Source organism: Zootoca vivipara, chromosome 13 (genome assembly GCF_965207765.1).
Source record: "Zootoca vivipara chromosome 13, rZooViv2.hap1.1, whole genome shotgun sequence".
Classification (NCBI taxonomy): domain Eukaryota; kingdom Metazoa; phylum Chordata; class Lepidosauria; order Squamata; family Lacertidae; genus Zootoca; species Zootoca vivipara.
The window spans coordinates 43,959,406-43,979,583 of record NC_142596.1 but is presented as its reverse complement, the minus strand read 5'-3'; the positions used below and the strand labels follow the sequence as shown (position 1 = coordinate 43,979,583).

The following is a 20,178-nucleotide window of genomic DNA, read 5'->3' as shown; positions in this document are numbered from 1 at the left end:
CATTCGTAAGTAGAGTTATTCGTAAGTAGAGGTACCACTGTATGGTTTTCTCTCTCAGCTCCTGTCCATTGAATTTTATTTCACTGAGAGGAAACCCGAATTGCATTCTTCCCTTCAGAGTTGTTATATATATTTATTAGCTGATTTACTCGTAAAAAATGAGTCAAAGTGATTTACAAACACAACAGGAATACTAAAACCAATTATAATAAACAGAATCAACAAAAATCTAACAAACACGTCTGTTTATTTTATCCTGTTCCAACCAAAGAGGCCACAAATACTTACAAATGCTGCAAACAAAATGTTTCCCTTGCTGCAAACAAGGGGGTGGAAACCTGGGTAAAATGTAAAAAGAGGGTTCCAGGCAAGCCTCCCGTGTGTGTGTGTGTGTGTGTGTGTGTGTGTGTGTGTGTGGCATTCCACAAGCAGGGAGCCACCACTGAAAAGCCCGCTCTTGTGTTGCCACCTATAAATCTCCTTTGAATGGGGAACATGGAGAAGGGCCTCAAATGATGATCACAAATATTTCTCTGACACATTTTAAAAACTGATGTTTTTCATTTTTAATGTTGTGTATGTGTGTGTTTAAATTGCTTAATGTTGTTTCTGTGAGGCTCCTTGAAAGGGCTTGTTTTTTATCTTGAAATATAGCGTAAGTGTATCGTAACAAACAAACAAACAAACAGCAAACAATTCGTTATTACTTCTACTTTGACTCCTACCTCCAGAAGGTTATCTTCCAAAGTATATATGGATATAATAATACGTAAAAAATGCATAACTCCCTTGGGTGGGGTACACAGATAATATCCCAATAGGGCAAATGACTTGGTAGAAAGTGAAATAGCAATTTTGCTAGGCAGCCTGCCAAAGAAAAATGGCTGCTCCTGCCCTTAAAACAGTGGCGTGTGGCTGAATGATTTGCCCCTTGTATACTTAATCCCATTTTCATTTGTCCCTCTTTGTTTCTGTACTGCTCTCTGCTTATTCACACTAGCAGGCCAGCCGCCAGCAGACAGTACTCTCAGGGAATTGCTAGGACTCCAGGCTCTACTGACTCATGTCTTTAGCATTTTTCTCTCTCCCCCAGACCTTCCAGTCAGGTTTGTTTGGGAGACGCGAGACAACAGCAGGGACATTTCTCTTCCACTATCTGTGGGTTTCCCAAGAAGTGTCTGGTTGGACACTGTAGAAAGTAGGCTACTGGATTCTGCCAGCCATCAATCTGACCCATAAGGGCACTTCTTGTGTTCTTAATTTCCCACAATGCCCCTGATGTAGCATCACACTGGGGCACTGTGGGAAATTCAAAAGTGAACAGCAGACCCTCTCCATTTAAAGTCTGGCAGTGTGGTTAAAACAGATAATAGTTTCTTTTTCTTCCTTGGTGATTTTTAACTATCAGACCTATGTTGTTTCTTACTTACTTGGCAGATACAATGCTGTTACTGGAGAGTGGGTCGAGGATGAGGTTCTGATCAAAATGGCTTCACAGGTGAGAACTTTGCAAATTCTTGGCTTCTGGTCCCAGTCCCACCTACCTTAATGGAGGCAGGCAGCCCCACGACAGTGGGGGATTGTCAGCGAGTTTATTTGTTTATGGCATTTTAAAAGTCCTGCTCTTCTTCCAGGATATCTATTAGCCCCCCTGCTTTATCCTCAAAACAGCCCTGCAAGGTTAGATTAGGCTAAGAGTTAGTGATTGGCCCAAGGTTACCTGGTGAGCATTGTGGCTGAGCGAAAACACACGCCTGAGTCTTCCCCTAATCCTTTTCTAGCCATTTAACCGCCACAGTGTTGTGTAATGGTTAAAGTGTTGGACTAGGATCAGTGAGACGCAGGTTCAAATTCCCTCTTGACCATATGGAGCTTGGGCTAGTCATTATCTCTTAGCCTAACCTACCTTACAGGGTTGTTGTTGTTGTTGTTGTTGTTGTGATGATGACATGGGAAGGAGGAGAAATGTGTACACTGCTTTGAGCTCCTTGAAGGAAAAGTGTGGAATAAATCTAATAAATAAGTAAATGGGAGTTTGTACTGAGCCTGTTGTTGCTTCAGACTGCTCCATTCTGGAAATACTTTTCCACAGAAAATGCTAACTCTGGGTATTGATACACACATTTATATGCAACAGGGAGTTTGCCCCTTTTTGGCCGGGGAGGGCAGTAGTCTCCTGCCTCTCACCTGCCGAGTCTATTTCCAAGTCTCAGTACTTGGCCTGCAAGTTCCCTCTGGACCTTCATTGCTTGGAGTGAATCCGCACATTACCGCACATTTTGACTGGGATGCTTAACCCTTCCCACACCGGCTAATTTTCTCATGCAAATAAATGCCTTCCAATGATTTTTTCCCTCTCAGATCACCTTCCCATCTCAGAGCCCAGTTAAGGGAGAAAGTGAATTAATAACACCTGGGAATTAATAGCATCTTGAAGGGGATACAGTACTTGCTGGGAATAATTGGATGGGGGACACTCACTGCTTCCTTCCCACCAGTTCTAGCCTGCAGCTCAACCTCCAAAGCAATTACAAAGCTTCTGCTTGTGAGCTAAGATAAAAAAATAAGTGTACTCCTTCTAGGGCTTAACTTATGCTTAAGATAAAAGGCGCTGTCTACATATTACAGAATGCTGTGAAAAGAAGCCATTAACTCCCACTTTAGCTCTTTCTTGCCCTCCCAGTAAATTTAAAATACAGTAAAGTAACCTAGTTCAGGGTTTTGTTTTGTTTTTGCTTGATGAGCCTGTTTTTATATCGTTTGATTTTTTATATTGCTCTTTCATTAAGGGCTGGCCTGTTCTTTACTGTTGCAAACAGCTGCTCTGAGTAATATGAGTGCACTAGAAGGGCAGGAATCAGGATATAAATATTTGAATACACATATAAGGAAAACATGGACTTGGAGAGTGTACCGGAATTTCCAGTACAGATGCTTTAGTTGTTGTGACTGTTCTCTGCATTCTCAAAAGGATGCCTGCAGTTCGTAGGATTTTATTTCAGTTTGGGGGGGGAGTAGGGGGGATGTACAGGCAGAATTTTTCAAATACAAATAACCTTCGGGTGAGTAATGATTGATGATATTTATATTGTTTTCAGCCTTTTGGCCGTGGAGCAATGCGGGAATGCTTCAGAACGTAAGTGTATCTCTGCTTACAAATTTTCTTCGACTGTATTTTGCAGGATGGGAGATTGAGCCTAAAAGTGATGAAAAGAAAACAATCAGGGCCAGAGAGAGAGATGTGGGACCACATTTGGCCCTAGACCTGAGATTTCCCATTCTTGCCCTACAGGCTATGGGGTGAGAACCCAACAAATATAAGAATGTCACCTTATTGCAGAAATTATCCTGGCTGCCAAGCTATCATGTTTTCAAAGAGCATTAAGTTCATTCTCCCCCGCCCCCTATTCCTTGTCCTCTCTTGGTCTTTGGTCTTGCAGGAAAAAGTTATCTAATTTTTTACACACTCATAACTGGAAAGGTGCCTTTAACTACGTTGCCAAGAGATACATAGAAACCGTCAACAGGGATGTCTACTTTGAGGACGTGCGACTCCAAATGGAGGCCAAGCTGTGGGGAGAAGAGTACAACCGGCACAAGCCCCCCAAGCAGGTACCTTGTTCCAAGTCAGTGAGCAAAAAACCCACCCCCACCCCCACCACTCAGGGGAGCCAAACAGTTCATTGAGTTTCCGAAGCAACTTAGCCATGCGAACGCCATTAATGTTAATGCCGGTTAATTACGCCGAAGAAATCCATGGCCATTTCACTGACAGCTTAATGTAAGTTGAATTCCAAAAAAGCATTCAGTGGAACCTGCTGTGATTTGTCTTCCACAGTGGAGTGTGTAACACGGGCAACTGTCCTGATGGATTGGGCACAAGGCATAATTTATAACTGGCTGCAATTTCCTCTGTTCTTTAAATAGAAACTTGAATTGTTTTCAAGTGAAGGCACTTAGGCAGGCTTCCCCAAACTCTGCCCTCCAGCTGTTTTGGGACTACAACTCCCATCATTGCTAGCTAACGGGACCAGTGGTCAGGGATGATGGGAGTTGTACTCCCCAAACAGCTGGAGGGCCGAATTTGGGAATGCCTGCACTTAGCTGTGTGACACACCCTTCTGCCCAAATGCCATAAAGTGCATCAGCAATTCTGCACTTATTTCAGGAAACGGATCCTCAGCATTTACCTGCATACGTTTATCTTGGGAATTGTAAGTCCTGTCAGGGGGAAAGGCAGGGTATAAATAAATATATTACAACAATAATAGCAAGTTTACCCCTCACAGAACTACAGTTCCCAACACCCACAACAAACTTCAGTTCCTACAATTCTTTGGGGGGGGGGAGTGTGCTTTGAATATACCGTATTTTTCGCTCCATAAGATGCACTTTTTCCCTCCTAAAAAGTTAAGGGGAAATGTCTGTGTGTCTTATCGAGCGAATGTGTGGTCCCTGGAGCCGAATCGCCCATGGGCAAAAAGCAGATTGTGCTTTTGTTTTTTTTAATAGAAAGAGCTAAAGGCTAACAAGAGGGAAAGAGGGGTGTTGAAAAGAAGCCGCTCAGCAGCTGATTGCAAGAGATTGGTGAGGGAGATGAGAGAAGCTAGCTCCCTTCCTGGCCACACCCCCTTGCCCAGGCCTCCATTGTTGAATATTTTGCAGAGGGAGGCTGCAACATGTGACTGGCTGATTGGATTATCTGGCTCAGGGGTTCCCAACAAATTTTTTTCGAGGACCCCTCATCGAGCCGCTATTGTGACAAGGACCCCTATTAATTCCTAATCCTACTAATCCTATTAATTCCTAACACTACTGTTTTGCAAAGAGGCAGCGTGCGCCAGGGAGGAGGGAGGGGAATGGAGAAGACAGGGTACCTGCGCAGTAGTGCACAAATGAAGCCGACGCGTGCAAAGCATCTTGGGGAGGTGAGCGTTAGTAGAATGCGCGCACTGCCTCTTTGCAAAACAGTAGTGTTTGTAAAGCGCCACCTAACGGCATACAGCAGAACTACTGCCTATCTAATTCTAGTTTTGCGCTAGACTCTGCTCATGCAGGAAGCGGCCAAAACAAAAAATCTGTTATCATACAAAATATATTTAATATATTTTTAATTCTAATAGCATCTTGCGGACCCCTCTGGCATTGCTCGCGGACCCCTGAGGGTCCGCTGACCACCTGTTGGGAACCACTGATCTGGCTGATTAGATTATCAGAAGCTGCAGAACTGTGAATTGAACAGGATTTTTTCCATTTGCAAAGTAAACTCAACAACTTTGAGCTGATCCTTTTAAAAAAGGGGCTTCTCCTCTTTGCAAAAGAAGCTGCACAACTGTGAGCTGATCCCCCCAAAAACAGGGCTTTCCCCCTTTCCTCCTCTGAAAACTAAGTGTGTCTTATGGTCAGGTGTGTCTTATGGAGCAAAAAATACGGTGCTTTGGAAATATGGTGTGTATGCTGCAGCCCGTGTTCCTTTATAGCCTCCTTTTTTGGCCAGAGCTTACCATTTGACGTGAATTTTTTTTTGGGGGGGGGCTCACTGTTTCTTCAAAACTTCCTTGCTTTCTTTCTCAGGTGGACATAGTCCAGACCTGTATCATTGAAATGAAGAACAGAGTTGGCAAGCCTCTGTTCCACCTGGAACATTACATCGAGGGCAAATACATCAAGTACAACTCAAACTCAGGATTTGTGCGAGACGACAACATCCGCCTCACTCCGCAGGTGAGACTTTCTTGGCAACTGGATTAGTTTTAGAGGGCTAGCTGTGAGCCTTTTCGGCCTGAGCTGGCTGTCATCAGAAGCAGATGCCTGGTCCCAAGCGTCCAGGCAGGGGGTCAAGATTCGAGGCAGTGATTGGAAAAGTCGAGCAGCAGCTTAGACTGTGTCCTCAAGAAAGAAGACATGCCGCCTGGGCTGAGGACCAGGCTCAGATCAGGGCTTTACAGGGACCAGAGGACAGGGGTTGGTCCCATTGAGGTCACCTAACTGAGTGTTCCGGCAAGCTGGTACTGCAGCGCAGATGGTGCTCACACTTTTATGATGCTCACACTTTTAGGGCTATCCCTGCTTTGACTTCCTGTCTCTGAATTGGAGACTATCTGTACATGAACGCTCCCTGGTGCTTGATATACCTGTTATATGGGGCTCTGTGATACTGCTGCCCTTGTAATGCTTTTTTTGCTGAGTTATTCTAGCTTGGCAATCTAATACCCCTTAAGCTTTTATGGTTCGAGCTTTCAAGGTTCCATTACATTTTAGTTAGGAAAATGGGAATACCTGGGTACCTGCTTAATGAAGGCAGGAGCTCCGTCTTCTGCCTTAAGTTGTCTTGGAGCCGGTCGAGGTGTTATACTCGTACCTTGATAGCTTCTGAAAAGTTGGAAACTGTGTGGCCAAGCCTTTATTTGGGAAGCAGTTAGAGGCTGTGGCCTCTCATTTTTGGGTGGTCAAGCCTCTGTAGGTTGCTTGCTTGTGCGTACAGCTTCCCGGGCGGAGGATTCCCCTTCTAGTTCCATATTTATTTGCAGCAAGAGCTGTAGCTCAGGGGTGGAGCACCTGCTCTGCATGATTCAATCCCCAGCATCTCCCGATAGCACTGGGAGAGACGCTTATTTTAATTCCCGGAGAGCCACTCTATTCAGCATAGATTAGGTGTTCCCAAACTGAGGTCCACAGACAAGCTTCATTCAGGTGGTTCACGGCACGTCTGTGAATTTGTGGCTGAAGACGGGAGACAGCGCACCCATCCCTTGAAATATTCCTATTAGCTTCCACTTGCATTTTTATTGCTTCTTCTGTTGCCTGCGTTGTACCTTACTGTATTTCAATTTGCATTCTGCAGAATCCAAATTGAAACACAGTAAAATGCAATGCATGAGAAATAAACGAAGCAATGAAAATGCAATTGCAAATCATATGGCATCTAGCACAGAGCATTGCAATTGCTGCAGACAGGCAGAAAATCAGTAAGTGGTCCATCAAGAACCTCCGCAACTCTCAAGTGGTCGACAGTTGGGGCGGGGTGAGCAGGAACCTTGGGAACAGCTGGGGTAGACAATGCTGAACTAAATGGGCCAGTTGGTCTGACTAGGTATAAGGCAGCTTCCTATGTTGCTAAGCTTACAATTTCCTGCAGGCTTTTAGCCATTTCACGTTCGAACGCTCGGGACACCAGCTGATTGTCGTTGACATCCAAGGAGTCGGAGATCTTTACACAGACCCTCAGATCCACACAGAGGGTGGCACAGACTTTGGCGATGGCAACCTAGGTAAAACCTGGCCTGTCGTTTTTGTAGCCTTGGTAGTTCGCTAGTGAAGCGATTCATAGAATCATGGAATTGCAGATTTGGAAGGGACCCTGAGGGTCATCTAGTCCAACCCCCAAGCGCCGAAGGGCTTTGGGGCCGAGGCTGAGGCAAACTGCCCCTTACGTTGCAGCCATTGGTCAAGGAGCCCTAATAATGTGGCTCCTTGTGGCTTATTTCCCTTGAAATAAAATTCCACAACCCTGTTTAAACATGCCATTGTCCATGTGCAACATTTTAAACTCCCAAGGTGTTTTGACGACAGTGAGAGATGCCTGTGTTTCTGCACAATTTCGGGGGGAAGATTTGAACTTTGCGTACTGAAATTCTTCTTTTGATATCCTCAGGTGTGCGAGGGATGGCCTTGTTCTTTCATTCTCATTCCTGCAACAAGATTTGCAAAAGCATGGGACTGACACCTTTTGACCTCTCCACCAAAGAGAAAGATGCCTTATTTCGAAGTAATAAATTGCTTGTAAGTGCTCCCTTTTAACCACTAAACTGTGACCCATTTTGTTATTGTATCCAGGCCTGCTTCTAGATCTAGACAGCTAAGCAGCATCTAATCACTGCTGTTCCATTTGGGCTGGAAATGGAGCGTATAAATTAAAAAGATGCCTCTGGTTATTCAGGAAGCAGTTTTGTTCCCCCCCTCTGCCTCTGCCATGGTCCTGGATCTGCTGTTCGCATTGGAAGGAAAGCTCATTTCCACCAGTGGGGTCTTTCTTCCAAAGCATATACTGGTAGCATCCAATTGAGATTGGGACAATTTTACCCCTTTGTCCTTAAGGGGTAAAATTCCTCTTACTCCAGGCACAGAACTCACTACAGTGGTACCTCTACTTACAAATTTAATGCGTTCCGAACGCACATTCGTAAGTCGAAAAAAAATTGTAAGTCGAATCCCATAGGAATGCATTAGGAGAAAAAAATTGTAAGTCGAAGCAACCCTATCTAAAAATTTGTAAGTAGAAAAAACCCTATCTAAACCGCATCCAAGATGGCGGACGGAGCTCCGTTCGTAAGTAGAAACATTCGTGAGTAGAGTTATTCGTAAGTAGAGGTACCACTGTACTTGCTTTTTTTTTTTAACCCATTCTCACAATTTCTAATTGCATAAATAAGGACACATCCATGCAGTACGTGGCTTTCCCAAAATAATCCCAAACACTGTGGTTTGTTAAAGGTGCTGGGAATGCTAGCTCTGTGGAGAAGGAACTACAGTTCCCAGGATTCTTTGAGGAGGGGAGCCATGTGTTTTAAGTGTATTGTGTGGATGTGACGCATCACGTCTAGTTTGGGCCCTGGGTCTGTTTCAGATATTTTCCTTCATTGTCCCCAGTCTACACCTTCCCTTGAAACGGTTGGTGAAGACAGGGCAGCTCTTTATGACTGCACTAGTGGAATTCAGCCCGTTTAAAAACGGGCGCTAGAACGCTGCTGTCCTGCAGCGCCGGCATGGGACAGAGCTTCGGAGGTCTCCGAAGCCCCGTCCCATGTCGGCGCTGCGTGGCGAGGCGGCGGGGGAGAAGAGTGCTTCTCCCCCCCCCCCCGCCGCCTCACTGCGCACCTCCCGCATGAGACGGGGCTTCGGAGACCTTCTCCGAAACTCCGTCCCATGCCGGCGCTGCGTGCCGAGGCGGCGGGGGGGGGGGAGGAGCGCTTCTCCCCCCCCACCGCCTCGCCGCGCACGCCAAGCCTGTCCCCGAGCCGAAGTGCGGCGCGGCGGGTGCTTTTCGCCGTTTGCCTCCCCCTTCGCTCCGGGAAGGCAAACGGCGAAAAGCCCCCGCCGCGCCGCACTTCGGCTTGGGGACTGGCTTGGCGGCGGCGGGAAAAAGAGGAGGAATTCCTCCTCTTCTTCCCGCCGCCGCCAAGCCAAAGCCGGCTTCCCTCGGCGCCCGCTGCCGCTTCGGCCGAGGAAGCGCCGTCCCATGCCGGAGGTGCGCGGCAAGGCTGCCGGGGGGAGCGCTTCTTTCCCCCGCCGCCTTGCCGCGCACCTCCAGCATGAGACTGGGCTTCGGAGCGGCGGTTGGCGGAGCGGCGGTTGGCCGTTGTCCCTCCGTCCAATCCCTGTGTCTCTGGGGTACATGCGCAGTACCCCAGGGACACACGGGACAACTGGACGCAGGGACAACTTGGACATTATTATATAGGATAACAGTAGCATTTCCCATGCTGGCAGGGGCTGATGGGAGTTGTAGTCCGCAATACCTAGAGGGCACCAGGTTGGAAAAGGCTGCACCGGGCCTGCCATGCCTGGAACGTGTCACTGGATCATGGTTTGTCTCTTCAAATGTTGTGAAGAGAAAACGGGAACCTGGTAATTCGAGGCGCTTCATGTGGAGTTTTTTGTTTTGTTTTGTTTTGGCAAGGAAAATGCTAAGACCGTTCTGCGAGGCACAGAAGAAAAATGTGGCAGCAGCCGTGTTAGAACCGTCTCTGGCAGCCGGCCTCCTCTGCTTTTCCGTTTGTCCGAAACCTCTGGAGATGAGAGCATGAGTGATGTGGCATTCGACTCGTTGCCCTCTTCACCTTCATCAGCGACGCCCCACAGCCACAAAACTGAACATCTTAGTAAGTGGCGTATAGGGTTGTCAGAGGTTTCTGGCTCACTCTGCATTTAGGGATGGGCCCGCCCATTTTGGCCAAACCCAGACCATGCACGGATCAGATATATGGAGGCTTCCTGGGAGCATTATAAAGGTTAGAGAAGGTTAAGGGGTGATATGATAGCCATGTTCAAGTATATAAAAGGATGTCATATAGAAGAGGGTGAAAGGTTGTTTTCTGCTGCTCCAGAGAAGTGGACACGGAGCAATGGATTCAAACTACAAGAAAGAAGATTCCACCTAAACCTTAGGAAGAACTTCCTAACAGTAAGAGCTGTTCGACAGTGGAATTTGCTGCCAAGGAGTGTGGTGGAGTCTTTTTCTTTGGAGGTCTTTAAGCAGAGGCTTGACAGCCATCTGTCAGGAATGCTTTGATGGTGTTTCCTGCTTGGCAGGGGGTTGGACTGGATGGCCCTTGTGGTCTCTTCCAACTCTGATTCTATGAAACGCATGTAGATTTCCCCCGATACATCCATGGGTTGCAAAAACACAACTGATATACTTATAAGCTGTGCCTCCTTTATTTTCAAAACATTTTACAGCTGGTAGCTTCAGTGTATTTACATGGTAAAACAATCTTTTATAATGCTCCCAGGAAGCCACCATATATCTTAAATAAAGGGAAGGTTCTATATTTCATAGAATCATAGAACTGTAGAGTTCGAAGGGACCACAAGGGCCATCTAGTCCAAACCTGCAATTCAGGAATCTTTTTTTTTATAGACACCCTGCTGCTGATTTTCTCTCCCTTTACTTTTTTTAATTTGTATTTTATTATGTATTTCCAACTGTTCTAATTGTATTTATGTAACTTTTTTATTTTTCCTTGTGCGGATAGCATTGACATTTGTGTTCTGTGTTGTAAACTGCAGGCTCTTCCACACTTCAGTTTGCCCTGCTGCTTTTCCCTGCGAAAACCAACAATTTAGTGCTGAATCGGAATAAACGGCAATCAGGTTTCCCGCAGAAAATAGTTGATTTTCTGAGGGCGAGCAGCGGGGCAAAGGCAGAATCTCTCAGCTCTCTGCTTTCTAGGCATGGGACAAGCAGAAGTGTGAATGGGCTCTGCTCTGTGGTCTTTTGACAAATGGTGGTAAATAAATTTTAAAAATTTATTTTTAAAGCGCAGGGGAAGTGTATGGAGAAAAAGATGGCTCCCCTCCATGTGCCTATGGGGGTTGTCACCTTTCCCCCCCTGCACCAGATCCCTGGTAGCCTTACTAGAACACTGAATGGGGGGGACCACCAATGACTGCTCCTTTTGGTGGGGAGTTTAATTTGAGCCTAAACAGGTTTTGTGCACACCCCGTTTTCCATCAGTGATTTGCCAATCAGTTGTACCGTGGTCCTGTTTTAGGGTCTAGTTGTTCTGGCCCTGAAGTGTTTTGTGAATCAAGACTATTGCCATTGAGTTAATCATTGCATAACATTTTGCCCCCTAGACTGGCCGGTATTCAATGAAGTGGATAACTTGGTTCATGATGGCCTTGACAATCAACGAGTAAGTGCCAAAGTAGGTGTGTGTGTGTGTGTGTGTGTGTGTGTGTGTGTGTTTCAGTGTGGAACGTCACACAGGCACCTTGTGGGCCTCTATGAGAACAGGATGTTGGTCTAGATAGGCTTTTGACCTGATCTAGCTGGGCTGCTCTGATGTTCTTAAGAGCTGCCCCAGCTACACAGAGTGAGATAGGAATCTGATTTTAAAAGCAAAGAGGCATGCACCCGAGGAGTGCATTGCAGTACTGTATCCTCTTCTCACCTTTCATTTTGTTGTGCCCCCCCCCCCGCCCCTCTCCCCAAGTGCACACACATGCAGGCTCATCTCCCACCCTGGCCACCACCATTTATGCTTGAAAAAGTGTTTTTGCTACTCTCCCCGCAATCCTAATTTATTGCCAGAGGGTGGGGGGTGGGTAGAAATATCTTCCTGAAAATGCAGCTGGTGAGGCAAGATAAAATCTTTATAATCCTGAATTCAGCAAGGTAGAGGCAGGTAGGAGCCGGCATGACCTAGGGACAACCTTGGAGAACACATGTGAACTCACAAGCCCCACAGTGGTGACTCGTTTTCAATGTGATTACATCAGTTCTCATGTAATTAACATGCGTGTAGGTTGCCATGTTCAGTTTGAGCCCAACATTCCATGCAGAGGGACTATGAGCTCTTTATTTTTATTTTTATTTTATTCGTTTCGTTTCGTTTTCTGTGGGTGATTACTGTTTCAAAACATAACAAAAACAAAAATTTAATGTAAGATCCTCACTCTCGTTCCATGCAATTGTAAAATGCCGCAAAACTATCCTAGTCAGAAAGGAGAAAGAAGTTGAAGATTTTCAGGAAAAAGAGTGGAAATTGCTGGTGTTTGCATATTTAGTTCATGTCCAGAAAGGAAATCAAATCTGGTGAATATGATCGGTATTTGCTGCTGCCGTTGCTTTCAGTCTGCAAATGATATTAATTGATTATGCCTCCCTTGCATTTGGGTTTCCTTTGCGCTGAAATGAATGGGGTGGTATAACATAATTACATAAATTATGAAAGTTACATAATTTTGCCACAACAAACAGTGAGGCTGACCTGTTGGAATAGAATGGAATGGAAACTGTTGCATGTAACGAATATAGTGTGGAATGGAAAATAATCCCGTCTTGCATCCCTGCTCCAGAGCAAACATCATACCTCTGGTGGGCATTTATTTCAGTATAGACTTAGCAATCTATAGTATAGACAAGCAAGGGATCTTTATTACCTGCTGCTGCTTCTACACACGTTCTCTCTCTCTCTCTCTCTCTCTCTCTCTCTCTTTCTCTCTTTCTCTCTTTCTCTCTTTCTCTCTCTTTCCCAGTCATCTTGATTTTCCATCATTGTGCCGCTAGTTCCGTGAGCTAGTTAGGAATAATCTTTTCATGTCCAGTTTGTTGTGTTGAGAAAACAAGGTGCAAAACTGCCATATGACCGTCCTGGAAATAGCTGAATTTATAAAGCAGGGGTATTCGACCTGCCTTTGCACATTGAAAGTTCAGAGAAAGTACAGGCGTTGTATCCTGTTATTTCTCCTTAGGACTCTGAAAATGGAGGTGACAGTGGATACCCCAGTGAAAAGAGGAGTGAACAAGAAGACATAGATCACCGAGAAAAAGTAACGCCTTTCCCCTCCAGAGTTAATAATTAGCCTCCCCCTTGCTCCTCATCCTGTTTTGTATTATATAAACCTTATATAATTTGCTGCTTGTTTTTCATTCTGTGAATTTTGAACTGTGAGCAGAAGCTCACAGCAGCCACCTGGAGGGTATCAAGCTGCAGTTTAAGGACAACTGTGACTTGTAGGTCTGGAAAGAGTGACCTGATTCTTTGTGGGAAGTCAAGTGTGTTTAAATGCATAGTGTGAATGAAAGAAACGCCATGTTGTGACAGGTGCCTGTCTCCTCTGTCCATCTCTCTCTTTAACATCAGAGGAGAGAGGACAGGAGGAGTGTGCCAAAAAGGAGGGGGCAGGTTCACCTGCACTTTTCTGCTCACCTATGGGCAACTGCTAGTCACCCCAGGTGAGGTAGGAAGGGACACACTGCATGTCTCTTCCAGCTATTGTTATAAGAACCAGTGCTTTTTCCCTAGAAAAATAGGTCGGTACCGTGAAGTTCTTACAGCAAGTGCCCCACTTGTTAACAACAAAAAAGAGGTGCCAGTACTTTGTACCCTTGAGGACCCCCTGAAAAAAACAGCACTGATGAGAACTAACATCATTTTTTATTCATTTTCTGCTTCACTATTTGAAATAATTAACTTTACTCATATTGAAATGAATGCATCACTCCAAAATCTTGGGAAAGGCAATTGTTTCCTAATGTTGCAAAGGTTCTTAGCAAAATCTGAGTCATATTCTGCACCTTTCTTTTCTTTTAACACTGTGTAGGGGCATTCCAATTGCAACCGAAGACATGAACCTGATGAAGACAGTTTGGGCAGCTCTGCACGGGTAAATAAAACAGAAAATATCTTCAGGCAATAGCTGACTGCTGTGGTTTGGGTCCTTACATATCATATGCATATTAATGCACTCACTTTTTCTTGGAGTAATATTTCACCCTGACTTTTTAATTCTTTTTCCTCCCTAATTAGAGAAATGCTGTTGTAAATAAATCCTGTGTGACCACTAAAACCAGTATCCAGAGCAGACTGGTGATTCTGCATGAATATTTCAGTTACATGCTGTTCTTTGCTTTAATTCCCCCCCCCCCGCCCGCTTTTTGATTTTGTTTTCATTCTATTCTGCTGTTGCTGCTCTGTCCACACTGTTTGAATGTTTCTCTACAAAAGGCTCCAGATCTTGGAGTATGCAAAAAAATCTCTCATTAATGCTGCTCTTTTTATTCCATATTTACTTCTATTATTATTATTATTAATAATAATAATAATAATAATAATTCAAATGAAACTTCTTTTGATGTGTGCATTCATTCCTCCTTACTCATAATTTTCAACAGCAATTAAAAAAACAAATCCTACCAGCTCATTCTAAGCTAGAAGAAGCTGAAGTTTAGGGTTGTCATATTTCCTGACACCTGCAAAGTTGTTGAGCTTTTTTGGGGAAACCTCCCCCCCCAAATAGTGATTTTAAGCTTCTGGAACTGTTTCTGCTGCTTTTTCCATCACATTGCCATGAATCTGGGTTTCCCCTGACATTTTGCTGATTCGGCGAAATTCTCCCATGACATCATTTATACACTCTCTAACAAGGACATGTCAGGAATTTTCCTGACGTATGGTAAGCCTAGCTTGAAGGGGTTCTCATTAGTTGCAAGTCTCTCTGAAACAAAGATATCGTTTCTAGCTGTAAGAAGCAGCTAGAGGATGCTAGCAAAAGAGAAGCCTTAATTAAAATACAGATTCGTTTGTTTTTAACTGCCAAAAGAATTGTTAACAACTTAAAATGACTGAATAGAGGCGTTTGCAATTCGTTGGCGGAAGTCCCCAGGCATCTATACTGATGGGGACAGATGGACACATTCAAATTACCACCTGTTATTGCCAAGCTGCAGTCTGAGACTAGAACAGCATGCTGTTATCTAGCCTGCCTTTGCCTGCTATCTGCAGCATTTCAGGAGAGATGGTTTTAATTGTTACTGTCCTATTCCAGCTTTCCTCAACCTGGTTCCCTTCAGGTGCTTTTGACTGCAACTTCCACCAGCCCTAGGCAGCATGGCCTTCGATGGTGGCAGTTCCAAAACATTCCAAAACATCCAGAGGGGAACATTTGGGAAAGGCTGATCTGAGGGCATAAGCATGTGCCTTGGTGTGTCTCCCCCCCCTCAAATTTCTCCATAATGCATTTCCTGCATTGCAGGGGGTTGGACTAGATGTCCCTTGGGATTTCTTCCTGGAAATGGTTCCTTGCTTTTCAGGCTGCTGTGGTTTTAAGGCTATTATTTATTCCAATTACTATTATTTATTTCTCACTATTCCCGACACACCTGAGTTTTAGTTGGTTTTCACTAGGGACTGAGCCTTAAATAGGCAAACCCTGCATTCTAGAACTCCCTGCCAGTGAGGTTTGGCAGGAACCACCCCTCCCATCCTTTAGACGTCTTTTGAAAACCTTTTTTGTATGCAGGCAGGCATTTACAACATTTTTTATTTTAACCCATCAGTATATTTTTAATGCTGTGAACCGCCCTGAGTTCTATGGGCAGTAGACAAATCTAAACAACAGCAATAAATTGAGATGATTATTTATTGATATTTTTTAAAATGAGTTTAATGCCTCTCTTGTTGATACTATCCTTGTACATAACCTTGCAATGCTTTTATGCAAGTGTGGATTATGAATTCAGAAAGAAGAAAGACCACATAGATGTCTGGGGTACTGGTGGCGAAAGCTTCTAAGGACACTTTCCAGGCCTCTGGTTGTGTAGTGCACCCTTAAACCAGGAGTTTGTGGGTGTGACCTGCCTGTTCTCCAAAGTAACCAGAAGTTCTGGTTGCGGGCAGAGAGTTATGTTTTGATGTTGCTTTCATCCCTTTGCTGCCGTGCATATTGCTGTTTTAAAAAGCCCAACTACAAAGCTTTGCTGATCAAAACCCACGGCTCCAGAGGGATCTCTCAGTTGGCACTGTTGTTTGGATAGGGGAGCACGCGTTCTCTTTTCCCCCCTTTTCTTTTTCTTCCTTTTTTTTTACGTTTCAAACTCAAGTCACGATGCATTCGCCCTGTTTTAGGTCAGTGTGGAGAAATGGAATCTCTACAACGCTTCCAGAGTTCACATTCACAGACCCTCCTGTGTGGCGGTGGAAGTGCAGAGACTCAATGCCTTGGAGCTTGAGAAGAAAATTGGGAAGTCCATCCTTGGGAAGGTTTGATCACCACACAGTCTCTTGCATCCGGCAGGCACCAAGTATCACCTGAGCCCCGATGGCTCACTCTGCAGAAAGGATGAGGGTTTTCATATAAATTGCTTGTCTCCTTAAGTAAAGAGGACCAGCCTGGTTCTAGGGCCAGAAAAAGGAATAAACCTACCATCTGTGCATCAATTAATACTTAATTTTCCATTGACAATGCATTTAAACTTGCTGGGTGACTATGGAGTTGTTAGCATTGCCGGGGATAGTACAATTTAGATTAGAGAAAGGGCATCAGAGAAAGGAGTTAAACACCTCCCTCTTTGAGCCGCAGTCTTCCAAGCTGCTCAGTGAGACTAAAAATTAGTAAAGCAAAGCAAAAAAAGGTTTAGTTTGGCCTTAATACTCAGGGATGAGCTGCTGCTATTTCCTCAGGGGCAGCAAATGGCGAGGAGATTTATTTTTTCCCTGGGGAGGGATTCATAGTATTTTTGAGGAGGCTCAGGATCAGCACCCAGCATCCATGCTCATCCAGCTCATCCATATTGCTGCCTTTTGCATTCAGGGGAAGCAAGAGAAGCTGGGCAGGGCACCAATAATGAAGCTGTGTCTGTCCATACAGCCTCAGTTGCAGTGCAGAAGTGACTTTGAAAGCATTCAAAATGTGCTGTTTCTTCCTCTGGCCAGCATGTGTGTTCCTCTGAGACAAGCTAAATACATGGTGGCGTTAGGTGAGATAGAGTGCCCGGACACTGAGGTCCAGCACCGAGGGCCTTCTGGCGGTTCCCTCGTTGCGAGAAGCCAAGTTGCAGGGAACCAGGCAGAGGGCCTTCTCAGTAGTGGCGCCCGCCCTGTGGAACACCCTCCCATCAGATGTCAAAGAGAAAAACAGCTACCAGATTTTTAGAAGACATCTGAAGGCAGCCCTGTTTAGGGAGGCTTTTAATGTCTAATAGAGTATTGTATTTTATTTTTCTGTTGGAAGCCACTCAAAGTGGCTGGGGAAACCCAGCCAGATGGGCGGGGTATAAATAATATATATTTATATTATTATTTATTATAGAGCATGCATTTGGAACATGTTCCACACATCACTCTTTCTCCAGCTTGAACAGGAGGGAGGGGGAAAATATTAACCTAGGCCGTATTAAGATAGTCCTGTGATTCCACTCCCAGGAATTTACCTTGCTGACTTTTAAGGTTAAGAAGTTGCTTAAGGGTTTCACGGAACAATGCCCAGTGAGTGTTCTAGGTGCTTCTGGCATGGTGGCATTGCTAACACTAAACACGGCGTGGATGTGCTCAGCCCCCTAGATGGGAGACCACTATCAGTTCCATGTAAGAGCAGACGTAACGTACATAATCATAAAACAATTCCTTGAAAATGTTTTGCGGAGCTGAGCAGGCCATCGGGTTATTCTTAACTTTACCATAGTCATCTTCCTTTCTGATTTCTTCCGTTCCCTTGATGTCTCTGTCTCATAGGTCCACTTGGCCATGGTTCGGTATCACGAAGCAGGCCGTTTCTGTGAGAAAGACCAGGAGTGGGACGAGGAATCGGCCATTTTTCACCTGGAGCATGCAGCTGACTGTGGAGAGCTGGAAGCCATTGTTGGCTTAGGGCTCATGTACTCCCAGCTACCCCATCACATTCTCTCTGAGGTCACACTAGAGGTGAGCAAGGGCAGTGCTTAAAGTTGCCAAAACCTAGAGAGGAAACAGGACCTCCTGCATGACTATTCCTGCACCTCCGGACTCGTGTTTCAGCATGAACGCAGAAAGAAGTCGGGGATGTTGGATATTGTAGCAGCGGAGTTTCTGCATCAGCAGGGGATTGAACCAGATGACCTTTGGGGATGCTTCCGACTCTTGTGAATCACATTTGTCTGTACACCTTAAGATGTGAAGTGTTAATAAGACAAACACACATACTGTGGTACATTTAGGTAATTTTAGAGGATCTAAAGAGGGGAGGGGCTCAGATGCTAATGCATAGTAGTACATGTATTTCAAAATATTTTGGAGGGGACCCTTGCGCTCATTCTGTTGAGTTGGACCCTGGACATTGCTTCAAAGCCTGGCCTGGGCAAAGCCACTGCCCATGTATCTTACAAATACTGTTGCTGAACCCTGATTTGCTGCCCAGGAGGCAGTTTGCCCTGCATTGTGCGTGGAAGGCTCCCCGTTTTCTGAAATGGTAATGATGCCAACATCCTTCCTCTCGTTAGCTGTCACATTCAGCATTCCACAAATGCAGTGTCTCTTCCTGGCAACCTGATGCCCAGCTGCACTACAGTAAAACATATCCCCCTCTCTGATTTCTCTGTGGTATGCACAGAGGACATTTGGTGAGGTGGGGTGGAAGTTGAGCTGGGAAGAGGGCTTGTGGGGAGGAGCTAGGTGTAAGAAACTGGTTGAGCTTTCCCCTGAGCCTTCTGCACATTCCTACCACTCCAGGGTGGGGAAAACTTTATGGGCTCCTGACCTTACAGGTCCTACAGTTGCCCACTCCGTCCCTCCACCACTCATCCATTCCATATCTTTAATTAAGATGATGCACAATGTTCCAGTAGATTAAGATCCCAAACAAAAACCTCTTGACACTGGTTCAGCTTTTTCTACAAGCAGATATGGGAACTATGATAATTGATGGTTACCCTTCTTTTTGCTTTTACAGGACATCAAGGAAAATAGAATCAAAGGGTTTGATTATTTATGCAGAGCATCAGAAGCAGGAGACCGTCCTTCCATGATTCTTGTTGCTAGAGCATTTGATACAGGCATGAACCTTCCTCCTGACAGGTACTATTTTGTTAAGGGTCTCTGACAAGTGGCAGGTGTGTGTGTGTGTTGATGTGTTTATTCTTAAATCACTTTAGGAATTGTAGCTTTATAAAGGGAATAATGGTCTCCCAACAACTCTCAGCACCCTTAACAAACTACAGCTCCCATCATTCTTTGGGGGAAGCCATGACAGTTTAAAGTGATACCATAGCGCTTTAAATGTATGCTGACATTTTCTTTTTCTCACTCTCTCATTCTGCCACTTTTTCCTCCTTATGGCCACCACTTCTTTTCCCTCTCTCTTATTGCCACCTTCCTTCCTCCCTCTCTATCTGTGCCATCTCCGTTTTAACCCACATGAAATATGCCAAAGCCTGCATGAAATTAGGGCACTTTCCTGTGGCCAGATGGCCCACCCCTATTGCAGAGTTTGGCGGATCGAATAACAAGACTCAGCAGGATGCAAGATCAAATCTTTAAGCAGCTCCAAATGTATATCCCCCCCTCCCCTTATTCTTGGAGTTTTCCATGATTGATTTGTTGTTTAATTACTCAGATGCCGGGACTGGAAGGAAGCCGTACATTGGTATGATTCAGCATTGAACATGACAGATTATGACGAAGGAGGGGAATACGATGGGACACAGGATGAGCCCCGGTATCTACTCCTGGCAAGGGAAGCCGAGATGTTGATGACTGGAGGGTTTCATCTAGACAAGGACCCACAGAGATCAGGTACAATGCTGGATTCCCCCCCCCCCAAAAATTTTTTTTTCACTTTCTGTGTTTTATCTGTGTGTCTTAATCTTTATAAGCTGCCTTGAATCCGACTGTTTGAGACTTACACTTCTCTGAATTCTGCAGTGCGGTTCTCCAGTGAAGGAATGTGTACAAAAATGCGTATACTGTACTGGGGGAGCGTTTGCATAGAAATGCATATCTCAGTGAAAATAATATACAAAAATGCTTTTGTATTTGTTTTGTAAAAATGTGTGTGTTAAGCAAAATTGCATGCATGCGTACGTTAGCAGAAATTTGCATTATTTGCATTAATTCAAATTTCAAGAGGATTTTTGTTAAAATTATGAACTGATGTGGAAACGGGGAGAAGTAAACTTAGGATTGAAAAAAATGAAAAACA

General features: G+C 44.9%; 1 protein-coding gene across 13 annotated transcripts in view; it reads left to right on the top strand.

Moving 5' to 3' along the window:
* The window catches only part of EEF2K (eukaryotic elongation factor 2 kinase), a 45,015-nt gene that overhangs the window by 20,149 nt on the left and 4,688 nt on the right, over positions 1 to 20,178 (top strand). For 8 of the 13 annotated variants that reach the window (XM_035132082.3, XM_060282576.2, XM_088656681.1 and 5 more), the window contains 14 exons: positions 1,438 to 1,498; positions 3,099 to 3,136; positions 3,441 to 3,612; positions 5,575 to 5,724; positions 7,139 to 7,271; positions 7,655 to 7,782; positions 9,680 to 9,881; positions 11,359 to 11,417; positions 12,979 to 13,056; positions 13,831 to 13,893; positions 16,134 to 16,268; positions 17,739 to 17,927; positions 18,931 to 19,055; positions 19,594 to 19,772. In XM_035132082.3, the coding sequence (XP_034987973.2) occupies positions 1,438 to 1,498; positions 3,099 to 3,136; positions 3,441 to 3,612; positions 5,575 to 5,724; positions 7,139 to 7,271; positions 7,655 to 7,782; positions 9,680 to 9,881; positions 11,359 to 11,417; positions 12,979 to 13,056; positions 13,831 to 13,893; positions 16,134 to 16,268; positions 17,739 to 17,927; positions 18,931 to 19,055; positions 19,594 to 19,772 (1,712 nt within the window). The remainder of the gene's footprint in view (positions 1 to 1,437; positions 1,499 to 3,098; positions 3,137 to 3,440; positions 3,613 to 5,574; positions 5,725 to 7,138; positions 7,272 to 7,654; positions 7,783 to 9,679; positions 9,882 to 11,358; positions 11,418 to 12,978; positions 13,057 to 13,830; positions 13,894 to 16,133; positions 16,269 to 17,738; positions 17,928 to 18,930; positions 19,056 to 19,593; positions 19,773 to 20,178) is intronic. The other 5 variants (XM_088656683.1, XM_060282580.2, XM_088656686.1 and 2 more) reach the window with 1 other exon arrangement.